The sequence below is a fragment of the Aquarana catesbeiana genome, linkage group LG05, assembly GCF_042186555.1.
Source record: "Aquarana catesbeiana isolate 2022-GZ linkage group LG05, ASM4218655v1, whole genome shotgun sequence".
In the NCBI taxonomy this organism is placed as follows: Eukaryota; Metazoa; Chordata; class Amphibia; order Anura; family Ranidae; genus Aquarana; species Aquarana catesbeiana.
In genome coordinates, this window is record NC_133328.1 from 167,780,493 (window position 1) to 167,808,173 (window position 27,681).

The window sequence follows — 27,681 nt, forward strand, 5'->3', positions numbered from 1 at the left end:
CAAGCAAAGAAAATACTTCAAACAACTGAAGAAGGAACGTGTTAACTTCCCATTCCTAGCCGAGCTTGGTGAAGTCATCACAGACAAATAGAATAAGGTGGAGAAGAAGAATTCCATGCTTTCTAAAGTTCTAAAACTTTATCCTTTTAAGGAGGAAGAGGTCAAGCACTTGGAATCAGATCTACTGGTGGATGCAGCCGTGATGAGGCTGGTAAAACACGTGACTCTTCCTTTGAAGGATACAGTCTACTTTAAAGACACCTTAGATAGATGGATTGTCTCTGATCTAAAGAGGGTTTATCTCACAGCAGGTATGGCCTGCAAACCAGCTTTAGCCCTGACCGCAATGTCCAAGGCCATGGAAGTCTGGACCAATAATGTGGATGAGACACTCAGTAACGTCTCAGAAGATGTAGCAAGGAGTTCACCCATCCAGGAGCTGAGACTAGCATCTGCCTTTCTGGGTGAGGCCTCAATTGATATAATCCACCTGGTGGCTCGGGTCATGCTTTCAGCAGTCACTGCAAAGAGTGCCTTGTGGCTCCATCCTTGGCTGGCTGACCCAGCATCAAAACAAGTGTGGTGCCGGATTCCATTTTGAAGGGTCTTCTCTTTTTGGCAATAAATTGGATAATGCCATAACTCGGGCCACTGGTGGCAAGTCGGGGTTCCTTCCTCAGGATAAGCATCTGCAAGGTCAGAGAAGTTTTTTCCCAAGGAAACAGTAAAGGAACGAGCAAGGGAAGCTCATAGCTACATACCAGGTCGTGAATTCTCCAGGTCATGGAAAACAAGGCAGTCATCCTTTAAGAATCTCACCAAGGGCGGTTCAACTGGGGAGAGAGAGACAACTAAGTCTTTTTGAGATTGGGCCTGCTCAAACAGGCCAGGTGAGGGCTAGCCTTCTCCACTTTCTGCATGTCTGGGCGGCCTCAATTCAGGACTTCTGGACCGTCAAGACGGTTTCCTCAGGCCATGCATAGACCTTCAGCAGCGCTCCCAGACTCAGGTGTGTTCCCACCTCTCTTCCGGCCTCAGAAGAAAAAAAAAAAGGGCTGATTCTGTTAGCCTAGAATCGTAACGTAGAATCTTTATTGGCTCAAGGCACTGCCATCCCTGTCCCAGACAAACATCGAGGCATGGCCAGGAATTCGGATGGATCCTGAAGCCGGAGAAGATAGTCAGTTAATTCCATCTCAGACTCTCATATTCCTAGGAGCCCTCTTAAATACAGTGAAAGGCACCATCTCCTTACCCGAAGAAGAAGTTTTTGGGAATCCGGGACAGAATTCGTCCGGCTCTTTCTGCTTCCCATCTCCAGGCCCTCCAGTGTCTGAGGATCGTCAGCACCATGGTGGCCACAATTCCAATGGTGAAGTGGGCTCAGTGGAAGATGAGGCCCTTCCAAATAGGTTTTCTTCATCAATGGTCAGGCAGCAAAACCCAGCTCATTCACATTAATTCAACAATGAGAAGCTTCCTTCCTCCCTTGGTGACTCAAGTGGGAAAATCTTTACATCTGTCATTCTATTCTTCCCATCACATGGGTAACGATAACAACAGACACCAGCAACAAGGGCTGGGGCACCCACTGTTTGACAGAAGTGGTACAGGGCACCTGGGGTTTTCCTTCCAGAAGAACAGTGTCGAACATCTTGGAATTGAGGGCAGCATTTCAGGCACTTTTGGCATTCCGCCATCTGATATCCGCAGCCTTGGTTCTACTCAGACTAGACAAAACGACGCAGTGGCATACATAAGGAGACAAGGGGGTACCCGGAGTCTGTCCCTACTTCAGGAGGTAGAATCAATTATGACCTGGGCCCAGAGGAACCTAGTCAATACAAAAGCAGCATATGTACCCGGGATTCAGAACGTCCAGCAGACTTCCTGTCCCGAGTCCTTTTAGACAACAACGAATGGTCTCCACATGGAAGTATTCAGTTGGATTTTGACCTTGGGGATCTCCCCAGAAGTAGACCTTTTTGCCTCCCCTTGCAACAAGAAACCGGCGAGGTACTATTCAAGGTTCCGGGATGCTTAGGCCTACGGGGTGGACGCCCTGACGGAGCGATGGTGGTTCCGCAGAGTAGGGATGAGCCGAACACCCCCCTGTTCGGTTTGCACCAGAACATGCAAACAGGCAAAAAATTTGTTAGAACACGCGAACACCGTTAAAGTCTATGGGACTCGAACATGAATAATCAAACGTGCTCATTTTAAAGGCTTGTATGCACGTTATTGTCATAAAAAGTGTTTGGGGACCTGGGTCCTGCCCCAGGGGACTTGGATCAATGCAAAAAAAAGTTTTAAAAATGGCCGTTTTTTCGGGAGCAGTGCTTTTAATAATGCTTAAAGTGAAACAATAAAAGTGTAATATTCTTTTAAATTTCGTACCTGGGGGGTTTCTATAGTATGCCTGTAAAGGGGTGCATGTTTCCCGTGTTTAGAACAGTCTGACAGCAAAATGACATTTCAAAGGAAAAAGTATCATTTAAAACTACTTGCGGCTATTAATGAATTGTCGGTCCGACAATGCACATAAAAGTTCATTGATAAAAACAGCATGGGAATTCCGAACCAAAATTTGAAATAAAATGGCGTGAGGGTCCCCCTAAATTCCATACCAGGCTCTTCAGGTCTGGTATGGATATTAAGGGGAACCCCGGCCAAAATTTAAAAAAAAATGGCGTGGGGGTCCCCCTCAAAATCTATACCAGACCCTTCAGGTTCCCCTGTGGGGTATTCCCATGCCGTTTTTATCAATGAACTTTTATGTGTATTGTCGGACCGACAATTCATTAATAGCGGCGAGTAGTTTTAAATGACTTTTTTTTCTTTGTAATGTCATTTTGTTGTCAGACTGTTCTAAACATGGGAAACATGCGCCCCTTTACAGGCATACTATAGACACCCCCCAGGTATGAAATTTAAAGGAATATTACACTTTTATTGTTTCACTTTAACCATTATTAAAATCACTGCTCCCGAAAAAACGGCCGTTTTTAAAACTTTTTTTTGCATTGATCCATGTTCCCTGGGGCAGGACCCAGGTCCCAAACTCTTTTTATGACAATAACTTGCATATAAGCCTTTAAAATGAGCACTTTTGATTTCTCCCATAGACTTTTAAAGGGTGTTCCACGGCTTTCGAATTTGCCATTAACACCCCAAATTGTTCGCTGTTCGGCGAACTGACGAACAGCTGATGTTCGAGTCGAACATGAGTTCGATTCGAACTCGAAGCTCATCCCTACCGCAGAGCTTATGCGTTTCCACCAACCCCCATTATTCTACAGTTCCTGCAGAGACTCATGTCGGAAGTAGAGGCAGTGGTGTATTTAGGTTTTGTGCTGCCCTAGGCCTGACTAAATGCATCCTGTCGAGGCCACAACCCTTCCTGTTTAAGACCCACCCTATCATCTGTAAACCACGCCCCTTTCTCTTTAGGCTTATTTGGCACCTTTCACGGGTACCTGTTTCTGACAGGTACCCTTCCCCACTTCCGGGAGACTGCGCTGTCCCCTCTGAAGTTTGCCCCCCCCTCCTTCCTCCACTGGGCCATTCAGAAAGTGCAACGCGCTTCGCACATGTGCAGTAGGGAACCGGTCGGTTTCCCTTACCATGAATGATAGTGGTAAAACCCGAGAGCCAATCCGAAAATCGGCTGAGGTGTCGACATCACTGGATCCCTGGACAGGTAAGTGTCCTAATATTAAAAGTCAGCAGCTACAGTATTTGTTCCATCAAACGCAGCCACTGTGCCCATCAAATGCTAACACTGTGCCCATCAAATGCTAAAACTGTGCCCATCAAATGCTGCCACTGTGCCCATCAAACGTAGCCACTGTGCCCATCAATTGCAGCCACTGTGCCCATCAATTGCAGCCACTGTGCCCATCAATTGCAGCCACTGTGCCATCAAATGTAGCCATTGTGCCATCAAACGCAGCCATTGTGCCATCAAATGCTAACACTGTGCCCATCAAATGCTAACACTGCTGCCCATCAAATGCTAACACTGCTGCCCATCAAATGCTATCACTGTGCCCATCAAACGTAGCCACTGTGCCCATCAAATGCTAACACTGTGCCCATCAAATGCTAACACTGTGTCCATCAAATGCTAACACTGTGGCCATCAAATGCTGCCACTGCCAGTGCCCATAACACTGATATAATTTATTTAATCATTATACCTGCTGTCCTGGGGGTTTCCCTCGTGCTCCTCTCTCTCCTCCATCTGACGTCACAGCCAGATCCTGCCCCAGGGCCGAGGAGAAGATTCACTGCAGCGGAGGGTAGGCGGAGCTTAAGGCTCCACCTCTCACCTGCTGCTTATGGGGGCGCGAGTGACACACGCCGCCCCCCCGCATGAGAAAACCCCCCCCACCCGTCTTGCCAATTCCCGGCTGCTGCCTCCCGCACACATGCAGCCCACGGCAGCCGACTTTCTGTAGCGGCGCTGCGGTGTATGGGCGTGCTTGGCAGAGAGTGGGGGGGCGTGAGGTACACGCCCCCACCCTCTGCCAAGCACGCCCATACACCACGGCGCCGCTACAGAAAGCCGGCCGCCGTCGGCTGCATGTGTGCGGGAGGCGGCAGCGGGAGCCAGGAAACAGCAAGATGGGTAGGGGGCTTCCTCTCATGTGGGGGGGTGGCCCTTTTCGCCGCCCCCCCGCAAAGTGCCGCCCCAGGCCTAGGCCTTGTTGGCCTAGGCCAAAACACAGCCCTGAGTAGAGGAGGCGATAGCCATAATACCTTACTGGCCCAACAGACCCTGGTTTCCCCTACTAATGCTTCTCAGTGTCCGGGATCCGATCCCCTTACCACTCAGACCAGATCTTCTCTCTCAAGGCTCGAAATTACATCGCTGCCCGGCTCACCTGCGCCTAAGGGTCTGGTTTTTGAGAGGGTAAGGTTAGAGGCTTTAGGATGCCCCAAGAAGGTCATCCCCACTCTCATGAGTGCAAGAAGAAGAAGTACCAATCGGGTATATGAAAGGATTTGGGCTAAATTCACAAACCACATGTCCTCCAGGTCCAACTCTGATAGCGATCCAACAGTTCAGGATGTCTTCAGTTTTCCTGCAAACGGGACTAGATATCTTCTTGTCTGTTAGTTCTCTCCGTGTGCAAGTATCAGCAATTTCAGCTTTCTCTGGGGTGTCATGGGCCAAACATCCTTTGATCCAACAATTCTTCAAGGGAGCAGTCAGGCTCAGACCACAGAGGAAACCTAGATTTCCCAAATGGGATCTACCACTAGTTCTTGATTTCTTCTCACAACTTGACAAGCCACTCTCGGTCAGAGAGATTAATCTCAAGACTCCCTTTCTGATAGCCATAACTATTGGCGAAGAGAATTTCTGAAATTTAGTCTCTAGGTTCTAAGGAACCCTTTCTGGCTTTTTTTTCCGGATAGAGTGGTCCTAATCCCGATGCTAGGGACAAATCCCAAGGTCACCTCAGTCTTCCACGAAAACCAGGAAATCACACTTCCTACCTTTAATTCTGCTGGAAGTCCGGAGCCACATCCTCTCGATATGGGTTTTATCTTGAAGCGATACTTGGAGGCTACAGCTTCTTTTCGACAATCTCTCTACCTTTGTTCTGTTCCACGGAAAAAACAAGGGCCTCAGGGCTTCTGTCAGATCCATTACAATGTGGGTGGTTCAAGCTATCCAATGGGCTTACAAAGAGAAGGGCTTGGCTCCTCCTGAGGCGGTTGCAGCACACTCTACCAGAAGTCTCTCAACTTCATGGGCGGCCTCACGTCATGTTGCATCTGAAGTGATCTGCAGAGCAGCTTCCTGGTGAACAATTCATACTTTTATGTCTCATCATTGTGTTGAGCCAGCTACTGTACTTTATCTTCTGACAATTTTGGTTTGAAAGTACTGTCGGTTGACTGTGTTAAAAAAAAAAAAAAGATAAATCTTTGTTCAGCATTTTTGCCCATCCGAGCGTGTATGGCGAGTTATTTCCCACACGTTGCTGCCATGGAGTCTGTCAGGAAAATGGAAAATTTCTATCAAAATACTTACCGTAATTTTCCTTTCCTGATGGACTCCATGGCAGCAGGAGTTCCCTCCCAAATGGCTGGAGTAGGCTAGCTGTCGAACACAGCCGTGGGCAGGAAGCAAAGATTTATGGGAGTAGTGTCCTATAGGGTAGTAGAGACGGGACTTAACCCACACGTTGCTGCCATGGAGTCCATCAGGAAAGGAAAATTACGGTAAGTATTTTGATAGGAATTTTCCATTATTTCTTTAAAAATGTCATTTTGTGCAGGGACTGTTGTAAGCACGGGAAACACGCGCCACTTTACAGGCATAGTAAAGACACACCCAGGTACGATTATTAAAGGAATATTTCACTTTTATTTTTTCACTTTAAGCATCATTAAAATCACTGCTCCCGAAAAAAAGGCTGTTTTTAAAACTTTTTTTTGCATTGATACATGTCCCCCGGGGCAGGACCCGGGTCCCCAAACCCTTTTTAGGATAATACCATGCATATTAGCCTTTAAAGTTAGCACTGATTTCAAATGTTCGAGTCCCATAGACTTTAATGGGGTTCTAAAGTTCGTGCAAACTTTCGGTCCGTTTGCAGGTTCTGGTGCGAACCGATCCGGGGGGGTGTTCAGCTCATCCCTATTAACCAGGTTAATAAAACAGAATCAGAATTGATGTGCATTAATGAACAGTATACTTGCAACATTATGGAAAGAAAAATATGCTTTACAGCCCTCTTTGCCAGTGGTACTAAAGCGATAGTAGCATCCTAAAGCATTTGCCATAATGTGTATTCTCACAGGTTATGGCAGCCTCACCTCATAGTCTCACCTGCTCCAATGTTGTAAGGTCTATGCTCCCCCACCGCTGCTGCCTTCTTCTGCTGGTCTTCATTCAGCCCAGCATATTTTTTCTTAGGTCACTCAGTGATTCCCATGCTGTCATACATTAATCCAGCTCCTGGCTCTAACTCTTGGCATGTCACAGATGTAATGCCAGGAGTGTATACTGTACTGCATATTCAGAATAGTATTTTGTGCATGTTTCTCCTTATTTATCCACCATAGCAAGAATGTTAACATTTGAGTTAAGAGTGGTAACTGCAATTTTTTTAATGTCTTTCACAAAAAGGAGCTTTTAACTGTGTTAGTTAGGCTCTTTGCTGGAAATGTTTACATTATTCTAGATCAAATTAAAAAAAAAAAAAAAATCATTGAAAAAAATTGTTCAAAGGCTGTACATAGTAAGGATACATGTTCATTTGATTTTGCCATCAGGATAAATTAGACAATGTAATCCCTATAGTGGCTTTCCTCTGCATGGACTTGCATTTGCATAATCAGCAAATAGAGAGAGAGGAAAACACTGAAACTCATTTCATTAACGTCTTGGCAGTTGGTATTGTTACAAATTTTCTTGCTGTACTGGGTCAAACTTTTATATGATGATGTCAGAATTATTCCAGTGAAAAGATAGTTTAACTCTATATAATGTTACTCTATGTATCTATATTTGGTATGTTTTATTTACAAACTTTTGTTTTATCTTTTCATAGGGTGCAAGAGGCTTTAGAGGAGACAAGGTGAGCTATAATTGCATTTAGTTAAAATTTGTGATAATTGTTTCTTTGATTCATGTACGTTGTAAATAGTTCTTGTAATTAAAGGTTGTAGCATGAATGTCATATGTGCACATTACCATAATTGTAAATTGGCAAGTAGAAAATTGGTAAGGATCTTGTGTATGTGTGTGTCTGTGTGTATTTGCACTCTGTCACTTGCTAACGGTTAGCGTGATAGAGCATAATAAAGTACAACGTACATAATTTCAGAAATACTTAAGCTGTATTTTTTTCAGGGGGAAGGTGGTGAGAATGGAATTGATGGTGTACCCGGAGAACAGGTGAGACAAATGTTTCTAAAACATGTTACTTGTACAGTATAACAAGGTTTACAAAAATCTAACAATCCTAATACTATTCATCTAGAAAAGGAAAATAAAACCCCAGTGAGACAACTTGCAATTTATACTTACAGTGGGGAAAAAAATCCTTTCTTAACCCTAAAAAAAGTTGTCATATTAATTATCTGGATCAATACCATCACTAATCATTATAGTTGAAGATGCTATTTATAAAAAATAAAAGGGATCCAATGAAACCTTACTTTCCCTCTAACTTTATTTTTCTAGTGTTTTCTATATATTTCTGTTTTTCATGTTTTTTTGGGTTTTTTTTGGTTTTTAATTTTAAAATATTTTTTATTGAGTTATTTCACATAAAACATAAAGTTAGATAAAACATAAAGATACATGCAATTGCTTGCTAAAGCTTTACAGCCCACCAAATAGAAAATAATAAGGCTGTTATTAAGGGAAAAGAGGAGAGAAGAAGTACCAAGCAGGAGCAGAGTAAAGAAAAGGTGAATAAAAAAATCATATCGTACTTGCTACCAAATACTCAAGAGCTTCCTATGTACCCTTCCAGTCAAGTAATATGCCACATTCTCTGTACCAAAACCTCTCAATAACTTTTTCCTTGGGTGAATAAGGTGGACAGAGAGTGAACAATTAATGATAAACCACTGTGTAGGTGGGCCTGAGGGCACAAAAATGCTGTATGAGGGTAGTAATAAACTATAATAACTTCTGGGGTAAATGGTAGAGTGTTCCTGGGGAAAAAGATCAGGCCCAATACAACCGGACAAAATATTCAGGTCAGAGCAGACAGAGGGAGCCCAACACCGCCCGAGTAGGATACCATGTTAAAGTGTGTTTTCCTGATGGGTGTACACCAGGACGTACTGGGGGCCCACATACACTAACCCTATGGGAACTTCCTGTAGGTGTGATAAGGGTCTCCCCAGCCTCCCCCAGGAATGTGAGGTCTAAGAGAGAGGGCTATAAGGTGGTGCCCTCCAAGTCTAGGCCAGTATGTAAGAGAAGATTAAATTTATCGAGCAGTGAAGGAGTCCCACCGACGCCTCAACCAACCATCTCCAAGATTTCCCCCGCCAGTGGGGTAAAAATGTTCTTAGTACTTCAAAAGAGCCTAAGAGGCTAAGAAGATCCAGAGAGTAGAGAGAGAGATTGTGGGAGTAGGGAGGATAGAGGAGAAGAAGGGTAGGGAGTTTATTAGCTTAGCGCATGAGCAGGTCTGGAACTAGGCTCCAACCCCGGTATGAGAGTTATATTACAGAACATGGCCCAAGGCTCCCATATAGCATAAAACTTCTCCATTTTGTCATTCAGCTTAGCAACTATTTGTACCTGGGACACGATCCAAGACACCTTTCTTTTGCAATACTGGAAAGCTACCGTGGTTTTCTTCCAGGCTTTAGCTATAGTGATTTTCGCCCCCAAAAGGACAAAGAAAGAGAGAGCCTGTAGATATTTAGGTATCTCGGGGATGGTGTGGTTGAACAAGGCAATGTAGGGGCTGGGGCCTATTGAAACCTTCACTAATTTGCTTATTGTGTGGAAGATTTTCCGCCAAAAGTTTCTAATGCGGGGACAGGTCCACCAGGTATGTAGCATAGAACCTACTAGCCCGCAACCCCTAAAGCAAAGAGGTGAGGTCCCAGGATAGATTAAAGCTATTCTAGAGGGGACATAGTACCACCTGGACAGAATCTTTACATTAGCCTCGATAAGGGAGATGTTACATATACCTCTGAAGGAGCGTATCCATGCCCGGAACCATTCTGTTGGCGGCCACGTTCCACCCGTGACCTCCTCCCAGGCCTTCGCATAGCTCGGCTTGCCCAGATTCGTCTGTAATGCGATGTATATTAGTGAAATTCCTCCCTTTTGATCCGAAATGTTGGAGCACCAATGCTCATAGGGGGTAATTGAGGGAGGTCCAGTTTGGTGACCCAAATCGCGTTTAGGAAGTGTGAGATTTGTGTGTATCTAAACTGTTCCGAATTGGGCATGTCTAACTTATGTTTACAGTGGGATAAGGTAAGAGAGCCAGTTTGGGAAAAGAAGTGGCCTATCCGGTAGAGACCTTTATCTGCCCACCATCGGAAAGCCTGAATATTTAAACCCGGGGGAAATTTAGCGTTATGGAAGATGTGTGATAATGGGGAGATATGATAGAGGAATGTTTGAATAGCTTAGTGCTTAAAGAGATAGAGTGTGAAAGGGTAGGGGCCATTATAGCCGGTCTTTGTTTGGAGTCACACCATAGGAGGAAGTCGATGGTGTTGAGGGGTGTTGCCCACCTTTCCATAGAGAGTCATTCCGGCTTCGGGCCTTTAGAAAAAATCATCGAGATTTGGGATAATCCCCAGAGGTCCGGCAGGCCCAAGCCACCTTGGGATTTCAGGCGTAGAAGTATTTTGGACGGACATCTATACCCCTTGTTTCCCCATACAAAGCGGATTATCTCAGATTGGAATTTCCCCAAAAAGCTCTTCGGGAGCGGGATTGGCAGCGATCGGAATAAGTATAAGAGGAGAGGCAGGAGAGTCATCTTTACGGCATGCACCCTTCCCAACCAGGACAGACCACATCTCGACCGTCGTTGAAGATCCCCTCTACATTTGGTGATCATTGGGGGATAGTTGGCATTAAATAGATCTTTAACATCCGGGGTCAAGTGTATCCGCAAATGGGGGATGGCCTTAGGAGCCCAGGAAAACGTGAAGTTATTAGTGAGTTGTGATAGTAGTTCGGGCGGTACCGTGATATTTAGGGCCGTGGATTTGGACATATTGACCTTTAAACCTGATATTCTACTGAATGAGTTTAGCACCCTATGTATGACTGGCGTAGAAATTAGCGGAGAGGTTATGTAAAGCAAGAGGTCATCTGCGTACAGGGCGCCTTTGTGTTCCCTGTCGCCGCAGGTCACCCCCCTAATATCGGGATTTGTTCTAATAGCTATAGCTAGGGTTTCAATGGCCATGGCAAAGAGTAGGGGGGAAAGAGGACACCCCTGTCTGGTCCCCCTACCAATGGGAAATGATTCTGAGTATCTACCCATTAGTCTCACCTGAGCAGAAGGTTTGGAGTACATGGAGTGGATTAAGTTCATGAAGTGAGGGCCAAAGCCCAATCTTTTCAGAATCTCTGACAGGTAGCCCCAATCTATGGAGTCAAACGCCTTGTGTAGGTCAATCAATAATAGGAAGTCTGTTTGAGGAGGGCTCCCGTCCCATTGTGATTTAAGGAGCGAGATTACATCTATGGACCGTCTAATCTGGTTGGGACCCTGTCTCCCCGGTATAAAGCCCACCTGATCTCCGTTAATGTATGAGGGGATCTTTTGCTAAAATCTTGGTCATAATCTTGATGTCATTGTTAATTAACGAGAGGCCGATAGTTCCCTACTTCGCTTGTGTCTTTCCCCGGCTTGGGAATCACTGAGATATATGCTGTGTTTAAATCTGTCCCCGGGGGGAACCTTTCCGGAGAAAGTTAAAAAACTTAGAGAGATGAGGTGCCAAGGTAGTACCGAATTTTTTATAATATCCGGTGGAGAACCCGTTTGGACCAGGAGAAGATCCTTTTTTCAAAGATTTGATCATATCGAGGACCTCTGATGGTGAGAACGGCTGTCCAACAGATCCTTATGATCTTTAGACACTGTGGGTAAACTTAATGAATCAAGGAAACAGCTTTTTGACTGCCGTAAAGAGGGACATTGAGGTTTGTAGTGCTCTGAATAGAACCGATGGAATTCCTCCATAATTTTTGTAGGGTGCTGAGTTAGGTCTCCCGATTGCAACTTGATTTTGGGGAAGGCTAGTTGGCGAGGTTTAGGGCTAAGTTTAAGCGCCAGCTTCGAACCTATCCTATCCTTCTGAGAGTAAAAACGTGTCCCAGTCCACCTGAGGTGCTTTTTCAGCTGCTGTAGTTAAGGACAAATTGAGAAGGGCCGGAGCTTTGTCTACGTTAGCCAACGAATCAGGAGTGGAATGGAGTTTGTGTACTTTTGCGAGTGATTGAAATTCTGCCGTCAACTTTGTTGCTCTATGTTCTGCTTTAAGTTTAGCTGACAATTGAATTAGTTTCCCCCGGATCACAGACTTATGTGCCGCCCACACCATCGTTGGAGAAACATCCGTCGTAGTGTTCAGACTAAAGTATTCCTTAATTGCTTCCTCTATGATAGAGGCTTGTATGGGGTCACTAAGAATAGATTCCTGTAGGCACCAGCGCGGGCGGTCTCTGTGTCCCGAAGGTCTGAGGGCTGTCAATGTGACCATAGAGTGGTCGGATAAAGGGGTATCTACAATCCGGGATTTTACAAGTAAAGGGTTGAATTGGGGTGTGTAAAGATGTGGTCTATCCTGGCATAAGATCCATGGGGTGCCGAAAAATGCGTGTAGTCTCTTGCCCGAGGGTTAATTTCCCTCCAAATGTCTACCAATCCCGCCCCATGTATTAGCTTCGCTATTCGGACACTTTGTTTGGAAGGACATTTAGATTTTGACAACCCAGATCCGGATTTGTCCAGGGAGAAGTCGAAGGCTATATTAGAGTCCCCTCCAAAAAAAAATTGTGCCCTTTAGGTGAGGTCCAAGTTTGTGGAGTAGGGATTCAAAGAATGCCCTCTGGCCCTTGTTAGGTGAGTAATAGGAAACAAAAGTGTATAATTCCCCATCTATATTCCCAGAGACCAATATATAATGACCTTGGGGGTCTACAACCGTCTCAGGTTGAGATAGGTTAATATGTTTAGCAAAATAGATTGCGACCCCTTTTGTTTTATTGGGCGCAGAGGATAAAAAAAATTGGGGAAAGCGTCGGTGAAGGAATGTGGTATTGTAGGAAATGGGAAAATGGGTCTCTTGCAAGAGGAGAATATCCGCTTGCACAGACTGATAGAGTTAGAATAGTTTTCTCCTTTTGATGGGGGAGTTCAAACCCTGGGTGTTATGTGATAACATTTTTAGGGTGGGGGAAATGGTTAGGTGTTCAGGCATAAAGTGGGTGGTGTGAAGCCCTATTCGTGTGCATGATCTTACCTGACCGGTGAGAGGAAGTAGCCTTGAGGTTCCTGAGGTTGGAGAATGCCGAGAACGCGAGACCTGGGAGGGAAGGCCAGAGACAGAAGCGGGGTCCAGACCAGCTCATGTGGAGAGAAAGAGAGAGGGAGTGGAGAGGGATGAGAGAAAAGAGAAGAGAGAACAATGATTGCATAAATCTGAAACAATAAACATTCCTGTATGAAAAATAAACGTATTATAATGTAACGGGGGTCCCCAGACCCCCCCATACCCCGGGGTAGGATGGTTTAGCCATGCCGTGCCCTAATCCTGAGAGGTTTGGAGTCCAAACAGTAGGACTACCGGGCAAGAAACCCAAGGCACTATCAGTGCACTTGGTTTCTACTTGAGGTGCATTAAGATCACCGCGGCCCCGCCACCTGAAAAGTAACACAACTGAAGACCGTAAAATAGTCTAACATTTCTTAAAAGAACTGAGCGTCCCCACTTCTAAAAAAAACCAATCAAAGACAAGGTACCATCAGCTGGGAGCTGAACAAGAAATCCCACCCCCTTCCCGGGACCCCAAACCCTGGAGCCCGGGAGGACCGATAAACACATAACATCGGGGTGACCATGGACTAAAGAACCGATAGGTCCACAAACCGTAAAGAGAAAGTGGGAGATGACACTGCATCGCCTGGGCCCTGGGCCTTCATAGCGGTCCAGTGTAATCCGTGAGATGGGGTAACAAGCCTAACCCTTGCTTAAAATGAGATAGGATGCCCAAAAACTGACTACATGGTATAAGATATTGTGAGATTACATACAGTGAAAGGTAGCTCCCAGAGCTGTTAAATTGAACATAAATAACCCCTCCAACATAGTCCAGAGGTATTTAGGCATAATTACCCCCCTGTCTCTGACCCAGGCCAATGGAGTTGTAGGGGCTGTTGTTATCGGACCGGGGACATCCGGGAACAGAAGTATGGGCAGTAACTTGTACCAAAGAAGTCAAACCCTTAATGTGGGAGATCTCAGATGTGGGACCTGTAGAGAACTGGGAGAGACTCTGAAGTTCTGAAAATAGCATAAAGAGAGTTCCGGATCAGAGCCCTGATCCTTGGCTATTGCAGGACATCATGGGGGAAGATTTTCTTTCGAGCGCTTAAAGCTTTGCTTCAGCCAGGTAAGTTGTAGCAGACTTGCAGGCGGAGGCCTTTTCGTGGAAGAAGTGGAGCTCCTGCTGTTCTGGGAGGGCGATGGATACAGGGGAATCAGGCCCAACTGGAGAAGCAGGCGTTCTCCCTCTGCGAAGGAAGAAAAGCTAGAGTTTTTGTTTCTGTAGGAAAAATTCAGACGCAGGGGGAATGACCACCGATACGAGATTTCCTTTTTCAGCAGAAGTTGAAGCAAAGGTTTGAGGGAGCGCCTTCTTTGTACCGTGTATGGCGACAAATCTGCAAAGATCTGGATCCTATGTCCCAGCAATTTGATGTTGTCTGCACCCCTAGATCTCCTCATTACTTTCTCCTTCACAGAGTAGAAATGGGGCTTAACGATAATGTCTCTGGGGAGAAAATCCGAGTGAGGGGGTTGCAGGGCCCTGTGTGCTCTGTCGAGCTCCAGGCGATGCTCAGTGATATCAGGTATGAGGTTCCACAGCACAATTGTGTACCTCTTTTTCTGATTCGGGGAGCCCGCGGATGCGAAAGTTATAGCGTCTCGATCTATTCTCGAGGTCATCGATTTTCGCAAATGCTGTTTCCAGTTGTTCCTGCATATCCTAAATCCTTGCTGAGTTTTGATTAATGCGTGACACAGCTTGGTTAGCTTTCTTTTCGATTGTGTCCATTCTTTGCCCTATTTGCTGCAAATCTGCATGGATGGATGCTGTAATTTGGGCTGCATTTAGGGCCAGACTTTTAGAGAGCAGCTGGGAGAAGGCATCCATCATTGGGGGGAAGTCTGAGGGCGCAGGGATGGCGGCAGATGTCTCTGATACAGACAATAAAAGTCCTGTGTGGGGATCCGTCATAGGAGTAGATGGGAGGCCCCTGCCCAAGAGGGACTCAGTGGATGAAGGAGAGGTGGCCAGGGGCAGGGGCGGAAAGTCCATACCTGGGGACTGAGGAGGCTGAGTGTCCTGGTCAGCTATGGAGTCTTCAGCTTCCTCTGTGCTGTGCGGGCCTCGTGGAGCCGCCACCATCTTGGCATAACTGGCCAGAACTCCGGCCGCTTTCATCTGTCCCTCCAAGTTCCTCCTGACATGCGCCGTTTTTATCCGGTGATTCCCGGGGGTCTAGTAGCCAGCGGCCATCTTCGGAGCTGCCGCGCATGCGCCTCCCTTTCATGTTTTTTTAATGTAATTAGAAGACAAATGTAAACATACTGTACATACACTGCTAAAGGCTGCAGTAAGACGTCAGAACTTTTCCGAGAAGGGTTAAGACGATGTATGATGGTGCTTCAAATACCGATAGACACTCAACATTTTAGATCATCAAGAATACACTGTTGTGAATCAAAAGGAAACAGCGCCACTCCAAGCTTTGTGCACGATCCCCTGGTCCCTTAATGTGCCAAGTGCCAGCCCTAAAGAGTCCATCCCACTCGGTATAGCAGCTAACACAAAAGACGAGGCTGCACTCTGATGACATCACACTATGGCTTTATTCATTCAAATTGGCTTTTGACACAACCCCTGCCAATAGCCACACCCATTTGATGTGTGTTTACACCCCTAAAAATAAGCCCAATCAAGGTGAAATGCTTTAGAGGGTTGTGGCTATGGGTGGGGACTGCACTGAAAGCTACAGTATAAACACATGGTGTGACATCATCAGTGTGCAGCCTTGTCTTCTGTGATTATGATCAAGAATACATGTTAGAAACAGTCAAACAATTAAAAAAGCCATCTAAGCTCAGTATACAGCATGAGATCGATGTTGCTCCTAAAACTTTGATCTAAAATCAAAGTTACTTTTACTCAAACAGTTTGATTTGATGCTGAGTATTTTGCATGGGACTGTTAGTCTTTGATACTGGTACTTTCAGCATCTGTAAGGTAAATCAAGCATTTTAGGAATTAAATTACAATTGCTCTTTTAGTACAGTTATACATCTTTTTTATTTTGAGCCACCTCCATACACAGGCCCCCTGCCAGTCATATGCTCAACTGTCTATGATCTACTGAGATCTGAACTATGCAGGGGACCAAAAAAAAAAAAATGAGTGTAAGTTCATTTTTAGGGTCAAGGTTAGAAATTAGTTTACAGTTACAGAGTTGGGCTAATAGTTAAGGTTAGGATCAGAAGTTAGGGGTTATGAATTACTGTAGATAGCTTATAATTGTAGATAGCATTTCTCTTGTAACAGTGCTGGTGCTTGGTATTTGGCCAAACCCAGGGCTTTTTTCTCAGAGAAAAGGTGCAGGAACTCACCTTCTCTGTCTAACTCTCCGCCCCAACCACGCCCAAACTCCGCCCCAACCACACCTTTCTTGGAGAAGAGAATTACAGCGGTGCCACAAAATTGCAATGAGTTAAGGCTTAGAACTGTGTATCACATAAGGCAAATTCCCCAACATCCCCCCCCAGCTCTCTTCATTACAAATCCCCTCCTAGCTCTCCTATCATCACAAATCCCCTCCTAGCTCTCCTCTCATCACAAATCCCCCCAGCTCTCCTCTCATCACAAATCCCCCCCAGCTCTCCTCTCATCACAAATCCCCTCCTAGCTCTCCTCTCATCACAAATCCCCTCCTAGCTCTCCTCTCATCACAAATCCCCCAAGCTCTCCTCTCATCACAAATCCCTCCAGCTCTTCTCTCATCACAAACCCCCTCAGCTCTCCTCTCATCACAAATCCCCCCAGCTCTCCTCTCATCACAAATTCCCTCAGCTCTCCTCTCATCACAAATCCCCCCAGCTCCCCTCTCTGTACAAATCCCCCCAGCTCCCCTCTCATAACAAATCCCCCCAGCTCTCCTCTCATCACAAATCCCCCAAGCTCTCCTCTCATCACAAATCCCCCCAGCTCCCCTCTCTGTACAAATCCCCCCAGCTCTCCTCTCATAACAAATCCCCCCAGCTCTCCTCTAATCACAAATCCCCCAGCTCTCCTCTCATCACAAATCCCCCAGCTCTCCTCTCATCACAAATCCCCCCAGCTCCCCTCTCTGTACAAATCCCCCCAGCTCCCCTCCCTGTACAAATCCACCCAGCTTCCCTCTCTGTACAAATCTCCCCAGCTCCCCTCTCTGTACAAATCCCCCCAGCTCTCCTCTCATAACAAATCCCCCCAGCTCCCCTCTTATCACAAATCCCCCCAGCTCACCTCTCATCACAAATCCCCTCAGCTCTCCTCTCATCACAAATCCCCTCAGCTCTCCTCTCATCACAAATCTCCCCAGCTCTCCTCTCATCACAAATCCCCTCAGCTCTCCTCTCATCACAAATCTCCCCAGCTCTTCTCTCATCACAAATCCCCCCAGCTCTCCTCTCATCACAAATCCCCTCAGCTCTCCTCTCATCACAAATCTCCCCAGCTCTTCTCTCATCACAAATCTCCCCAGCTCTCCGCTCTACTGACCCCCCCTCCTCCACACACATACTTTCTCAGTTCCCCTCTCATCACAAATTCCCCCAAGCTCTCCTCTGTGTACAATCCTCTCCCCTCTTCTAAACACACACAAACTTTACCTCTCTCCACATAATCTCCCTCCCCCACATACTTTCACAGTGCACTCCTCTCTGAATGAACTCAGTCTCTGCAAAGCTTTCCCTCGTTTTCAGAGTGACAGGTCCCTCACCTCTTCTGCTGTCTCCGCTCTCCATGGTATGTGCAGGATTTTTTTTCTGCACAGTGCAGTGGACCGGAGAGCTTCCCTACTGTAGCACAGAGCTGAGTAGGTGTTTCAGGGCTCCTCTGCTCCGTGCTACAAAGGCTGAGTAGCGGCAGCAGGCAGGGATGGAAGCTTCCTCCCAAATCACTACAGCAGCTGAAGGTTAGGACCTGGGACCTCACCAGTGATCGAGGGCAGCAGCCCTAATTGTGGAGAACTAGCACAGAGAAGCCAATAGAGGAAGTGCGCTGTGCAAAAAATGTCCTCTACTGACTTCAGTATTAAATGACAGGCTGGAGAGGAGAGGGTTGACAAAGGTTCCAGAACACAGTTCCGGTGAGTTCCGGCTGAAAAAAAGCCCTGGCAAAACCCATATAAGAGCAAGAAGATGATCCTCAGCCCTGAACAAGCTCCAACTGGGATTGACTGGGAGTTGACAAAGGGTAGCTTTTGCTTTCTCTTGATGTGAAACAACAAGGGAGAAAAAGGAAAGGTAAGTATTCAATTCTGTAGGGGTCTAGCATTAAAGGTAAACCTGTTGCTTCATCCTATGTGGGCAAAGACCAGTTTCAAGTTCAGGTAAAATGTTATGCCCTGTACACACGATAGGATTTTCCGATGGAAAATGTGTGATAGGACCTTGTTGTCCGACACACAAAGTTTGAGAGCTCGCTATAAAATTTTCCAACATCAAAATCCGTTGTCGGAAATTCCGATCGTGTTTATACAAATCCGACTCATGCCACGCATGCTCACAATAAATTAAGAGAAAAAAGCTATTGGCTACTGCCCTGACGTACGTGTTTTACGTCACCGCGTTCAGAACTATCGGATTTTCCGACAACTTTGTGTGACCGTGTGTATGCAAGACAAGTTTGAGCCAACATCCGTCGGAAAAAATCCATGGATTTTGTTGTCGGAATGTCCGATCAATGTCCAACCGTGTGTACAGGGCATAAGAGTTTTATTTTCAAAGTTAGGTAAGTGAAAGGATGGCTAAAGGCTAATTTCCCCTTCCACAACATATTTCATGTCACACACATATTTACGGCACAACATGCAATACTCCCAAACTGACTCCTCCACTTACATGAATCGCGATCACAAAAATATGTTTGTTGCACCAAATCTGATTATATGCGTGATTATAATATGTATTCTCAGAAAATTTGAAAGTAATATGAGTGTTTTAATATTGCTACAGGGTGAGAATGGAGCACCTGGATTACCCGGGGAAACAGGTAGCACTGGTCCACAGGTAGGTCACTTTCATCTCTTTAACAAAGCAAAAAACTTTCCACGTGAATGTGTCATGGCAGTACCCCTGTGAATGCCTTTAGGTTTTAATTGCTAATTATACTTTTAAGTGGTTCAGCTGCTATATTAGGTATATTGCTTTCAAATTTTGTGTTCATGTTGTATAATGTTTGTCAGCTATGGCTATGGGTATGTGACGCATAGGGAAACTTAGCAGCTACTTAAAGAGGAGTTCCCACTAAAAAAAAAATAAATAAAATTCAGCAGCTACAAATACTACAGCTGCTGACTTTTAATAATTGGACACTTACCTGTCCCAGGGTCCAGTGATGCGGGGGATCGGAAGCCCTGCTCGTCTCCCCCTCCGTTTGCGCCGTGGTTGGCCGCACAATCATATGGGACTGTCATGTGTCCCATATGATTGACAAGAGGGAGGGGGCAGAGCTGAGCCCTTCCTGTGCTGAGGGGAAGTGATGTCACCAGCCCAGGCACTGAAGGAGGCAGACTACGAGGGACCACCTAGCAACAGGCATTTAGAGGTGAGTAAAAAATACATTTTTTTCCAAATTTTTTTTTTTTTTTTTTAGGCACATTTATGCATTTTTTTTTTGGGTGGAACACCACTTTAAGATTTTGTGACCACCAGGGGGCAACAAAATGACAATTAAAAATAATTTATATTGCTGAATGATTATCTTTCTTTCATAAAAAAGACATGTATATACCATATACGTACTAGATAGAACACATTATTGTGCTCAGATGACAAGTTGTACACGGTGCAGTGTTCTATTCGATGTGTCAAAGTGGAAGGTTAGGGTTAGTTACTTGGGTGTCATCTGTCTGGTTTTTACTATGAAGATCTACAAATAAGTGTGTAAGCATACCCTGTAATGGGATAGGAGAGTTTTACCATAATCAGAGGTCAGCAACTCTTAAATGAGTAAGAATGATTGCCATTACAAGGCAGGGAAATTAGCATAATTATTTAGTTATGTCCCAAATTGGGCAGGCATATAATACATCATAAATTAAATTACCAATAGAAAATACATAATTTATCCAGAAGCTAGGAGGTTAACCAACTTCTAACCATAGTTTTGTAATTAAATTGACGCCTATTTTGTGTTTTTTTTTTTCTTTTTTTTTTTTTTTAAGTCAGCAGCTACAGTATTTGTAGCTGCTGACTTTTACTATTAGGACACTTGTTGGAGATACAACAACTTTCAGCTTAGCCTATTGACTGCAGTTCAAAAACAGGACACTAGATGTCGCTAATGCTCAGTGATACTGTATATGCTATGCATTTTTCTATGATGTGTTGTATTTCCTATATATAGTGTTGTACTTGTTCGTTTCTTTTTCCTGTCTGTGTTCTTTCTTACCATGCAAGGTGAGGTGTGGTTATGTTACAATAAAGAAGCCGGTTCCTGTTACTCCACAATGTCTGATCTGAATTGACTCCTCCACACCCAGCAATCGTACTCTGAAACAGGATGGGCCCAGTGTTCGGATAAAGTCATATGACCAGGTGTGGCCCAGGCAGAACAAAGCCTCGAACGGGACAGTGTGGCTTATGCGGAGATCCACATAAGGAAGTTTTCCAGTGACATCTCCTATAGACAAGTAAGACTGTTCGTATATAAAGGAGAGAAAAAATGGCCAGAAACTCAGAGCTTAAACTCTCAGTGGCCAAGCTGAACAATGACAATTATCAGCTATGGAAGTTCAAAGTGGAAATGCTATTATCCAGAGATGACTTGTGGGAGGTTACCACCACAGAGAGGCCACAGGATAATAATCAGGACTGGGACAAGAAAAACAGACAGGCACAGGCCACCATAACCTTACTAGTGGAGGATGATCAGCTCATTCATATACGTCATGAGGACACAGCGAAAGGCATGTGGGATGTACTGAAAAGACTGCATGAAAGATCCAGTTTAAACAGCAAGCTGTTTCTGCTGCGGAAACTCTACAAATTGAGACTTGGCAGAGAACAGGACATGCAGGAACATATAAAAGCAATGCTGGAAGTGATTGCGCAATTCAGATTAATCGGGGAGAATATAACAGACAGTCACACTGCAGCCATGTTGTTATGCAGTTTGCCCGATACATATACTGCACTAATCAATGCACTGGAGACATGACCTGAGACAGATCTGACGCTAGCATTTGTAAAAAATAGGCTCATAGATGAGTATCAGAGAAGAAAGTAATTAGTGCATGACTCCACAGAAACTGACACCAGAACTGCTCTTAAAGTTACAGACACAAGGTTACACAGGAAAGAGACCAGAGTGTGTTTCAGATGCCACAAACAGGGACACATAAAGAAAGACTGTACTATATGGAAAGCAGAGCAAATAAGACAGCGTCCCTCTTATGCTAAACAAAAGGTCGAAACCATAATCAATGATCCATGGGAAGGAAACTGGAATGCCATATTTAAAATGACATGCAACAATAAATGCCAAGGCTGGTGCATCGATTCCGGGGCAACCAGTCACATGACGAGTGATAGAAGTTTCTTCACAGAACTTGATCTGAACAACAAAGAAACTATTTATCTTGCAGGTGGAAGCAAAATACGTGCAGAAGGATATGGGCATGGAACCCTTGTATGCCCGGATGATGCGGGACACAATTTAGCCATACCAGTGAAAGATGTGCTTTATGTTCCTATTCTAGAAGGAGGACTCTTATCTGTGAAGCGTCTAACAGCCACAGGACTCACTGTAAAATTCCAAGGTGACAAGTGTTCTATTCTAAATGGCAAACAGACAATAGCAAGTGCCAAGCTGGATCATCATCTATATCACCTCGACACAGTGAAGGAAAAGGTGAGACTATGTACACACAAGCACAATGACTGTATACATATATGGGACTGACGTCTAGGTCACAGACACCCAGAATGCATTCAGGAACTACAGAGGAGGAATCTGACAAGGGATCTAACAGTATCCCCTTGTCCAGTTACTGTTAAGTGTGAATATTGCATTAGATCCAAAGCTACAAGAGCAACACTTCCCAAAGTCAGAAGAGAGCTTCAAGACCACTTGACTTAGTTCACAGTGACGTGTGTGGTCCCCTAAAAGCACCTACACCTGGAGGCAACAGATACATAGTGACTTTCATAGACGACTAGATACACAGTCACCTACCTAATGTAACACAAGAGTGAAGTTTTCGACAAATTAAAAGACTATATAATAAAGACCAGTAACAAGTTTCAGAGGAAGCCTCTCATACTTCGGAGTGATAATGGAGGTGAATTCACAGGAGGTAAGATGCAAGAGTACTTAAAACAGAATGGAATATAACATCAAAAGACTGTCCCGTATACACCAGAACAAAATGGAGTAGCTGAAAGAAAGAATAGAACTCTGTCTGAAATGATCAAATGTATGCTGACAGACTCTGGACTACCACAAAAATACTGGGGTAAGGCAGCTATGACAGCTACATATTTGCAGAACAGACTTCTTTCCAGAACAGTGGAGAAAACCCCATATGAATTATGGCACAATGAGAAGCCAAGTATAAAACACCTAAGAGTTTTTGGATGCAAAGCATTCATCTACATACCTGAAGAAAAACGCACCAAACTCCAAAACAAAGCGTTTGAAGGTATCTTCATTGGATACAGTGACAATGTCAAGGGTTACAGAATCCTGAATCCCAAAACAAACAAGGTTACCTTTAGCAACAGCATAACTTTTGTTGAAGATTTAAGAGACATTGTAATGACAACAATAGAACCAAGAATAGAAGAGAAAACTGACATTGACCAGCCCGTCTCTGTAACTTCCGAACAAACAATTGAAGTGTGTGCAGACTCAACCAGTACTGAAGAGCAGACACAAGAAGGCTCAGACATAAAAATTAGATGTTCAACAAGAGAAAACAGAGGTAAACCACCTATACGTCTCTCATACATAGCAAGTACGGCCAGTATCAATGAACCTGCAAGCTGGGAAGACATATCTCAGCTTTCAGAACAAGAAGCAAGTAAATGGATAAAGGCTGCTGAGGAAGAGATAAAATCCATGCATGACACTAAAACATGGACACAGAACTACCACCCGGTAGGAAAGCCATAGGCTGTAAATGGACTTTTAAAGTGAAATACAATGCAGATGGCACAATTGAATGGTACAAAACAAGACTAGTAGCCAAGGGCTATTCTCAAAAATACGGAGAGGACTATGATGAGACGTTTGCACCAGTAGTCAAGCACACTACAATACGGACTTTGCTGACAGTAGCCGTCATAAGGAAAATGCATGTGAAACATTTTGATGTGAAAACCGTGTTTCTACATGGCGATTTAACAGAAGAAATTTACATGGAACAGCCACCAGGATTCAAAGATGAACAAAGGTCAGACCTAATGTGCAAACTTTGCAGGAGTATATATGGTCTAAAGCAAGCAGCCAGAGTGTGGAATATAAAAATAAATGAGGTGCTTACACATCAAAACTTTCTAAGGAGTAAAGCAGACCCCTGCTTATACACAAAGAGATTGGCAAATAGATGGGTTTTGCAGTTTGATTGTGGTGTGAAAGTTATGCCCTGCTAGCTATGTTCCTAATATGCCCTCCTAATTGATTAATTGCCAGATTCAACCCACACCCAACACACAGTATAAAAACAAGGCCTTCCTTATGGGGGAACACATACAGGGGGCTGCACATACAGGGGGTTCTTCCAAAGAAGTGGGGTTCTTTAAATAAGTGGCACTTCTGCTCTTGCACTTCATCGATTTGCACAAAGCTAACTATAAAAGACTGCAGGTGACCCCATTTCCAAATTTTATCATCTTCCTCTCTGAAACATGCACTCTTTACCTCTCCTCCTTTTCACAATTGCTGCCTCTCTCCTCAAACTCTCTTTTCTACATCCCTCTGCTCCACCCCACAATCTGTACATATCACCCTCACTTCTCCCCTCCCCCTATTACTGCACTCATCACCTCTTTCTAACTCTAAGCCCACTTGCTAACATACCCCCCAGGATACTGAAGCATGTCACCTCATACAAATCATATTCTCATATTACCTCCCTCACTCTTCTGCTTCTCCTAATCGCTGGAGATATTTCCCCAAACCCTGGGCCCCCCTTATTTAACTGTGCCCAACACACCCATCACCCTACACCCTCTGGCAGTAGTTACAATCTACACAATTTAGTCTCCATTCCTCTTCTTGCCAACACCAGCCTCCCTCTCTCCTGCGCCCTCTGGAACGCCCGCTCTGTCTGCAACAAACTCACTGCTGTTCATGACCTCTTTGTCACTAATTCCTTTAATCTACTTGCTCTCACAGAAACCTGGCTCCACGAATATGACACCCCTTCTCCTGCTTCCCTCTCCCAGGGTGGCCTTCACTGGACTCACTCCCCCAGGCCTAATGGACGCAAGAGAGGTGGAGTGGGAATCCTCCTATCCCCCAGAGCACCTTCCAGGTTATTCATCCTCCTCCCTCTTTTTCACTCTCATCATTCGAAGCCCACTGTATACGTCTATTCTCTCCTACTTCCCTAAGAATTGCTGTGATCTACCGGCCCCCTGGACCATTATCGACTTTCCTTGATGAGTTTTCTGCCTGGCTACCCTACTTTCTCTCTTCGGATATTCCCACAATCCTTCCCGGTGATTTCAACATCCCTGCTAATACAAACACTCCTGCTACTTCTAAACTTCTTATGCCGCGTACACACGGTCGGACTTTTCGTCTACAAAAGTCCGACAGCCTGTCCGACAGACTTCCGGCGGACTTTCGGCGGACTTGCAGCAGACTTTCTAACGAACGGACTTGCCTACACACGACCACACAAAAGTCCGACGGATTCGTACGTGATGACGTACACCGGACTAAAATAAGGAAGTTCATAGCCAGTAGCCAATAGCTGCCCTAGCATGGGTTTTTATCCGTCGGACTAGCACACAGACGAGCGGATTTCGGGGTCCGTCGTAGTTACGACGTAAAGATTTGAAGCATGTTTCAAATCTAAAGTCCGTCGGATTTGAGGCTGAAAAAGTCTGCTGAAAGTCCGGAGAAGCCCACACACGATCGGATTACCAGCCAGCTTTAGTCCGTCGGCGTCCGTTGGACTTTTGTAGACGAAAAGTCCGACCGTGTGTACGCGGCATTAGTCTAACCTCTTCATTTGACCTGAAGCAATGGGTACAGGCTTCTACTCACTCTGATGGCAACACCCTTGACCTTGTATTCTCTTACCTATGCACTCCATGCAACTTCTCAAACAATCCTTTTCCTCTCTCCGACCACCACCTTATTAGTTTCTCTCTCCCCCTGTCTTCCACCACCTTTCCCTCCAATCGCCTAATCATCACCCGTAGAAACTTTCGCAACTTCAACTCCTCTTGCCTCTATTCTGCTACTGACCACCTCTATGACAAAATCTCTCCCCTGTCCTGCCCCAACCAAGCTACGTCCATCTACAATAAATCTCTGTCCTCCACCCTGGACAAGCTCGCTCCCCTCACTACACGCAGAATCAGGCCTCGATCCCTACAACCCTGGCAAACAGCTGACACTAAAATTCTCAAAAAACATAGTCGCGCTCTTGAGCGTCTGTGGCACAAGACTAAGTCTCTCAAAGACTTCAACCAATACAAATCTGCCATCCAAAAATACTATTCTTTCCTCCACACTGCCAAGCAAACCTATTTTACAACTCATCCAATCCCCGTAAACTCATCTCTACCTTCAACTCTCTGCCCAGGAAATCGCTAATCACTTCAAAAACAAGATTGATACAATCCGTGATGAAATCTCCACTCTACAGGTATCTCCCCCAGCTAAGACCCCATGTCAACAGGTACAACTGACACTCCCCCTATTCAAATCTGCTACTTCAGATGAAGTTGCTAAACTCCTTTCTATCGCCCACCTAACCACCTGTCCCCTGGACCCTATTCCCTCTCAAATGCTACGGTCACCCTCTGACTCCATCCTACACTCTCTAAACCACATCTTCAATCTCTCCCTCACCTCTGGCATCTTCCCCGATGCTCTAAAACATGCACTGGTCACTCCCATACTCAAAAAGCCGTCCTTGGACCCTACCAATCTTAACAACCTACGCCCTATCTCCTTGCTCCCCTTTTCCTCTAAACTCCTTGAACGCCTGGTTTACAACCAACTGAGTGACCACCTCATTAAACAACCTTCTTGATCCCCTTCAATCTGGATTTCGCCCTCAACACTCCACAGAAACTGCTCTTTTAAAACTCACAAATGACCTACTAACTGCAAAAACCAACGGACACTATTCTGTACTCCTACTTCTGGATCTTTCAGCTGCCTTTGACACGGTTGACCACCCCCTCCTCCTCAAAAAACTTTACTCCCTCGGTCTCCATGACTGTGCTCTTCAGTGGCTCTCATCCTACCTATCCCAACGCACCTTCAGTGTCACTTACAATTCTACTTCCTCCACTCCTCTTCCCTTCTCTGTCGGGGTCCCCCAAGGTTCTGTTCTTGGACCTCTTTTATTTTCAATCTACACCTCTTCCCTGGGTCAGCTGATAGCCTCTCACGGCTTTCAATATCATTTCTATGCTGATGACACACAAATCTATCTCTCCACCCCTCAACTCACTCCATCAGTCTCCTCACGCATCACTAACTTACTAACCGACATATCTGTATGGATGTCACACCACTTCCTCAAACTCAACTTGTCCAAAACCGAGCTTATAATATTTCCTCCCCCACGTGCCTCTTCCCCTGACTTCTCTGTGAAGAGCAATGGCAAAACCATCAACCCGTCCCCACATGTCAGGGTGCTAGGTGTTATCCTAGATTCTGAACTCTCCTTTCAGCCCCACATCCAATCGCTTTCCAAAGCTTGCCGCCTTAACCTCTGCAACATCTCTAAATTACGTCCCTTTCTAACCAGTGAAACCACAAAGCTCCTGATTCACTCCCTGGTTATCTCTCGCCTTGACTACTGCAACTCACTCCTCATTGGCTTACCTTTAAATAGACTATCCCCCCTTCAGTCCATCATGAATGCGGCTGCCAGACTCATCCACCTTACAAACCGCTCAGTGTCTGCTACCCCCTCTGCCAATCCCTCTATTGGCTACCACTCGCCCAACAAATTAAATTCAAAATACTAACAATAAGTTACAAAGCCATCCACAACTGTGCCCCCAGCTACATCACTAACCTAGTCTCAAAATACCAACCTAATCGCCATCTCCATTCCTCCCAAGATCTCCTGCTCTCTAGCTCCCTCATCACCTCCTCCCATATCCGCCTCCAGGACTTTCCCATCCTCTGGAATTCCCTACCCCAATCTGTCAGACTGTCTCCAAATTTATCCACTTTTAGGCGATCCCTGAAAACTTTCCTCTTCAGAGAAGCCTATCCTGCCTCCATCTAACAACTGCACTATTTTCTCCATTAGCTCATCCCCCACAGCTATTACCCTTTTGTATAACTTGACCCTCCCTCCTAGATTGTAAGCTCTAACAAGCAGGGCCCTCTGATTCCTCCTGTATTGAATTGTATTGTACTTGTACTGTCTGCCCTAATGTTGTAAAGCGCTGCGTAAACTGTCGGCGCTATATAAATCCTGTATAATA

General features: G+C 45.2%; 1 protein-coding gene across 2 annotated transcripts in view; it reads left to right on the forward strand.

The window, feature by feature from the left end:
* LOC141144549 (collagen alpha-4(VI) chain-like) overlaps positions 1-27,681 on the forward strand; it is a 418,531-nt gene that overhangs the window by 216,195 nt on the left and 174,655 nt on the right. For both annotated transcript variants that reach the window (XM_073630331.1, XM_073630330.1), the window contains exons 18-20: positions 7,572-7,598; positions 7,874-7,918; positions 19,003-19,056. In XM_073630331.1, the coding sequence (XP_073486432.1) occupies positions 7,572-7,598; positions 7,874-7,918; positions 19,003-19,056 (126 nt within the window). The remainder of the gene's footprint in view (positions 1-7,571; positions 7,599-7,873; positions 7,919-19,002; positions 19,057-27,681) is intronic.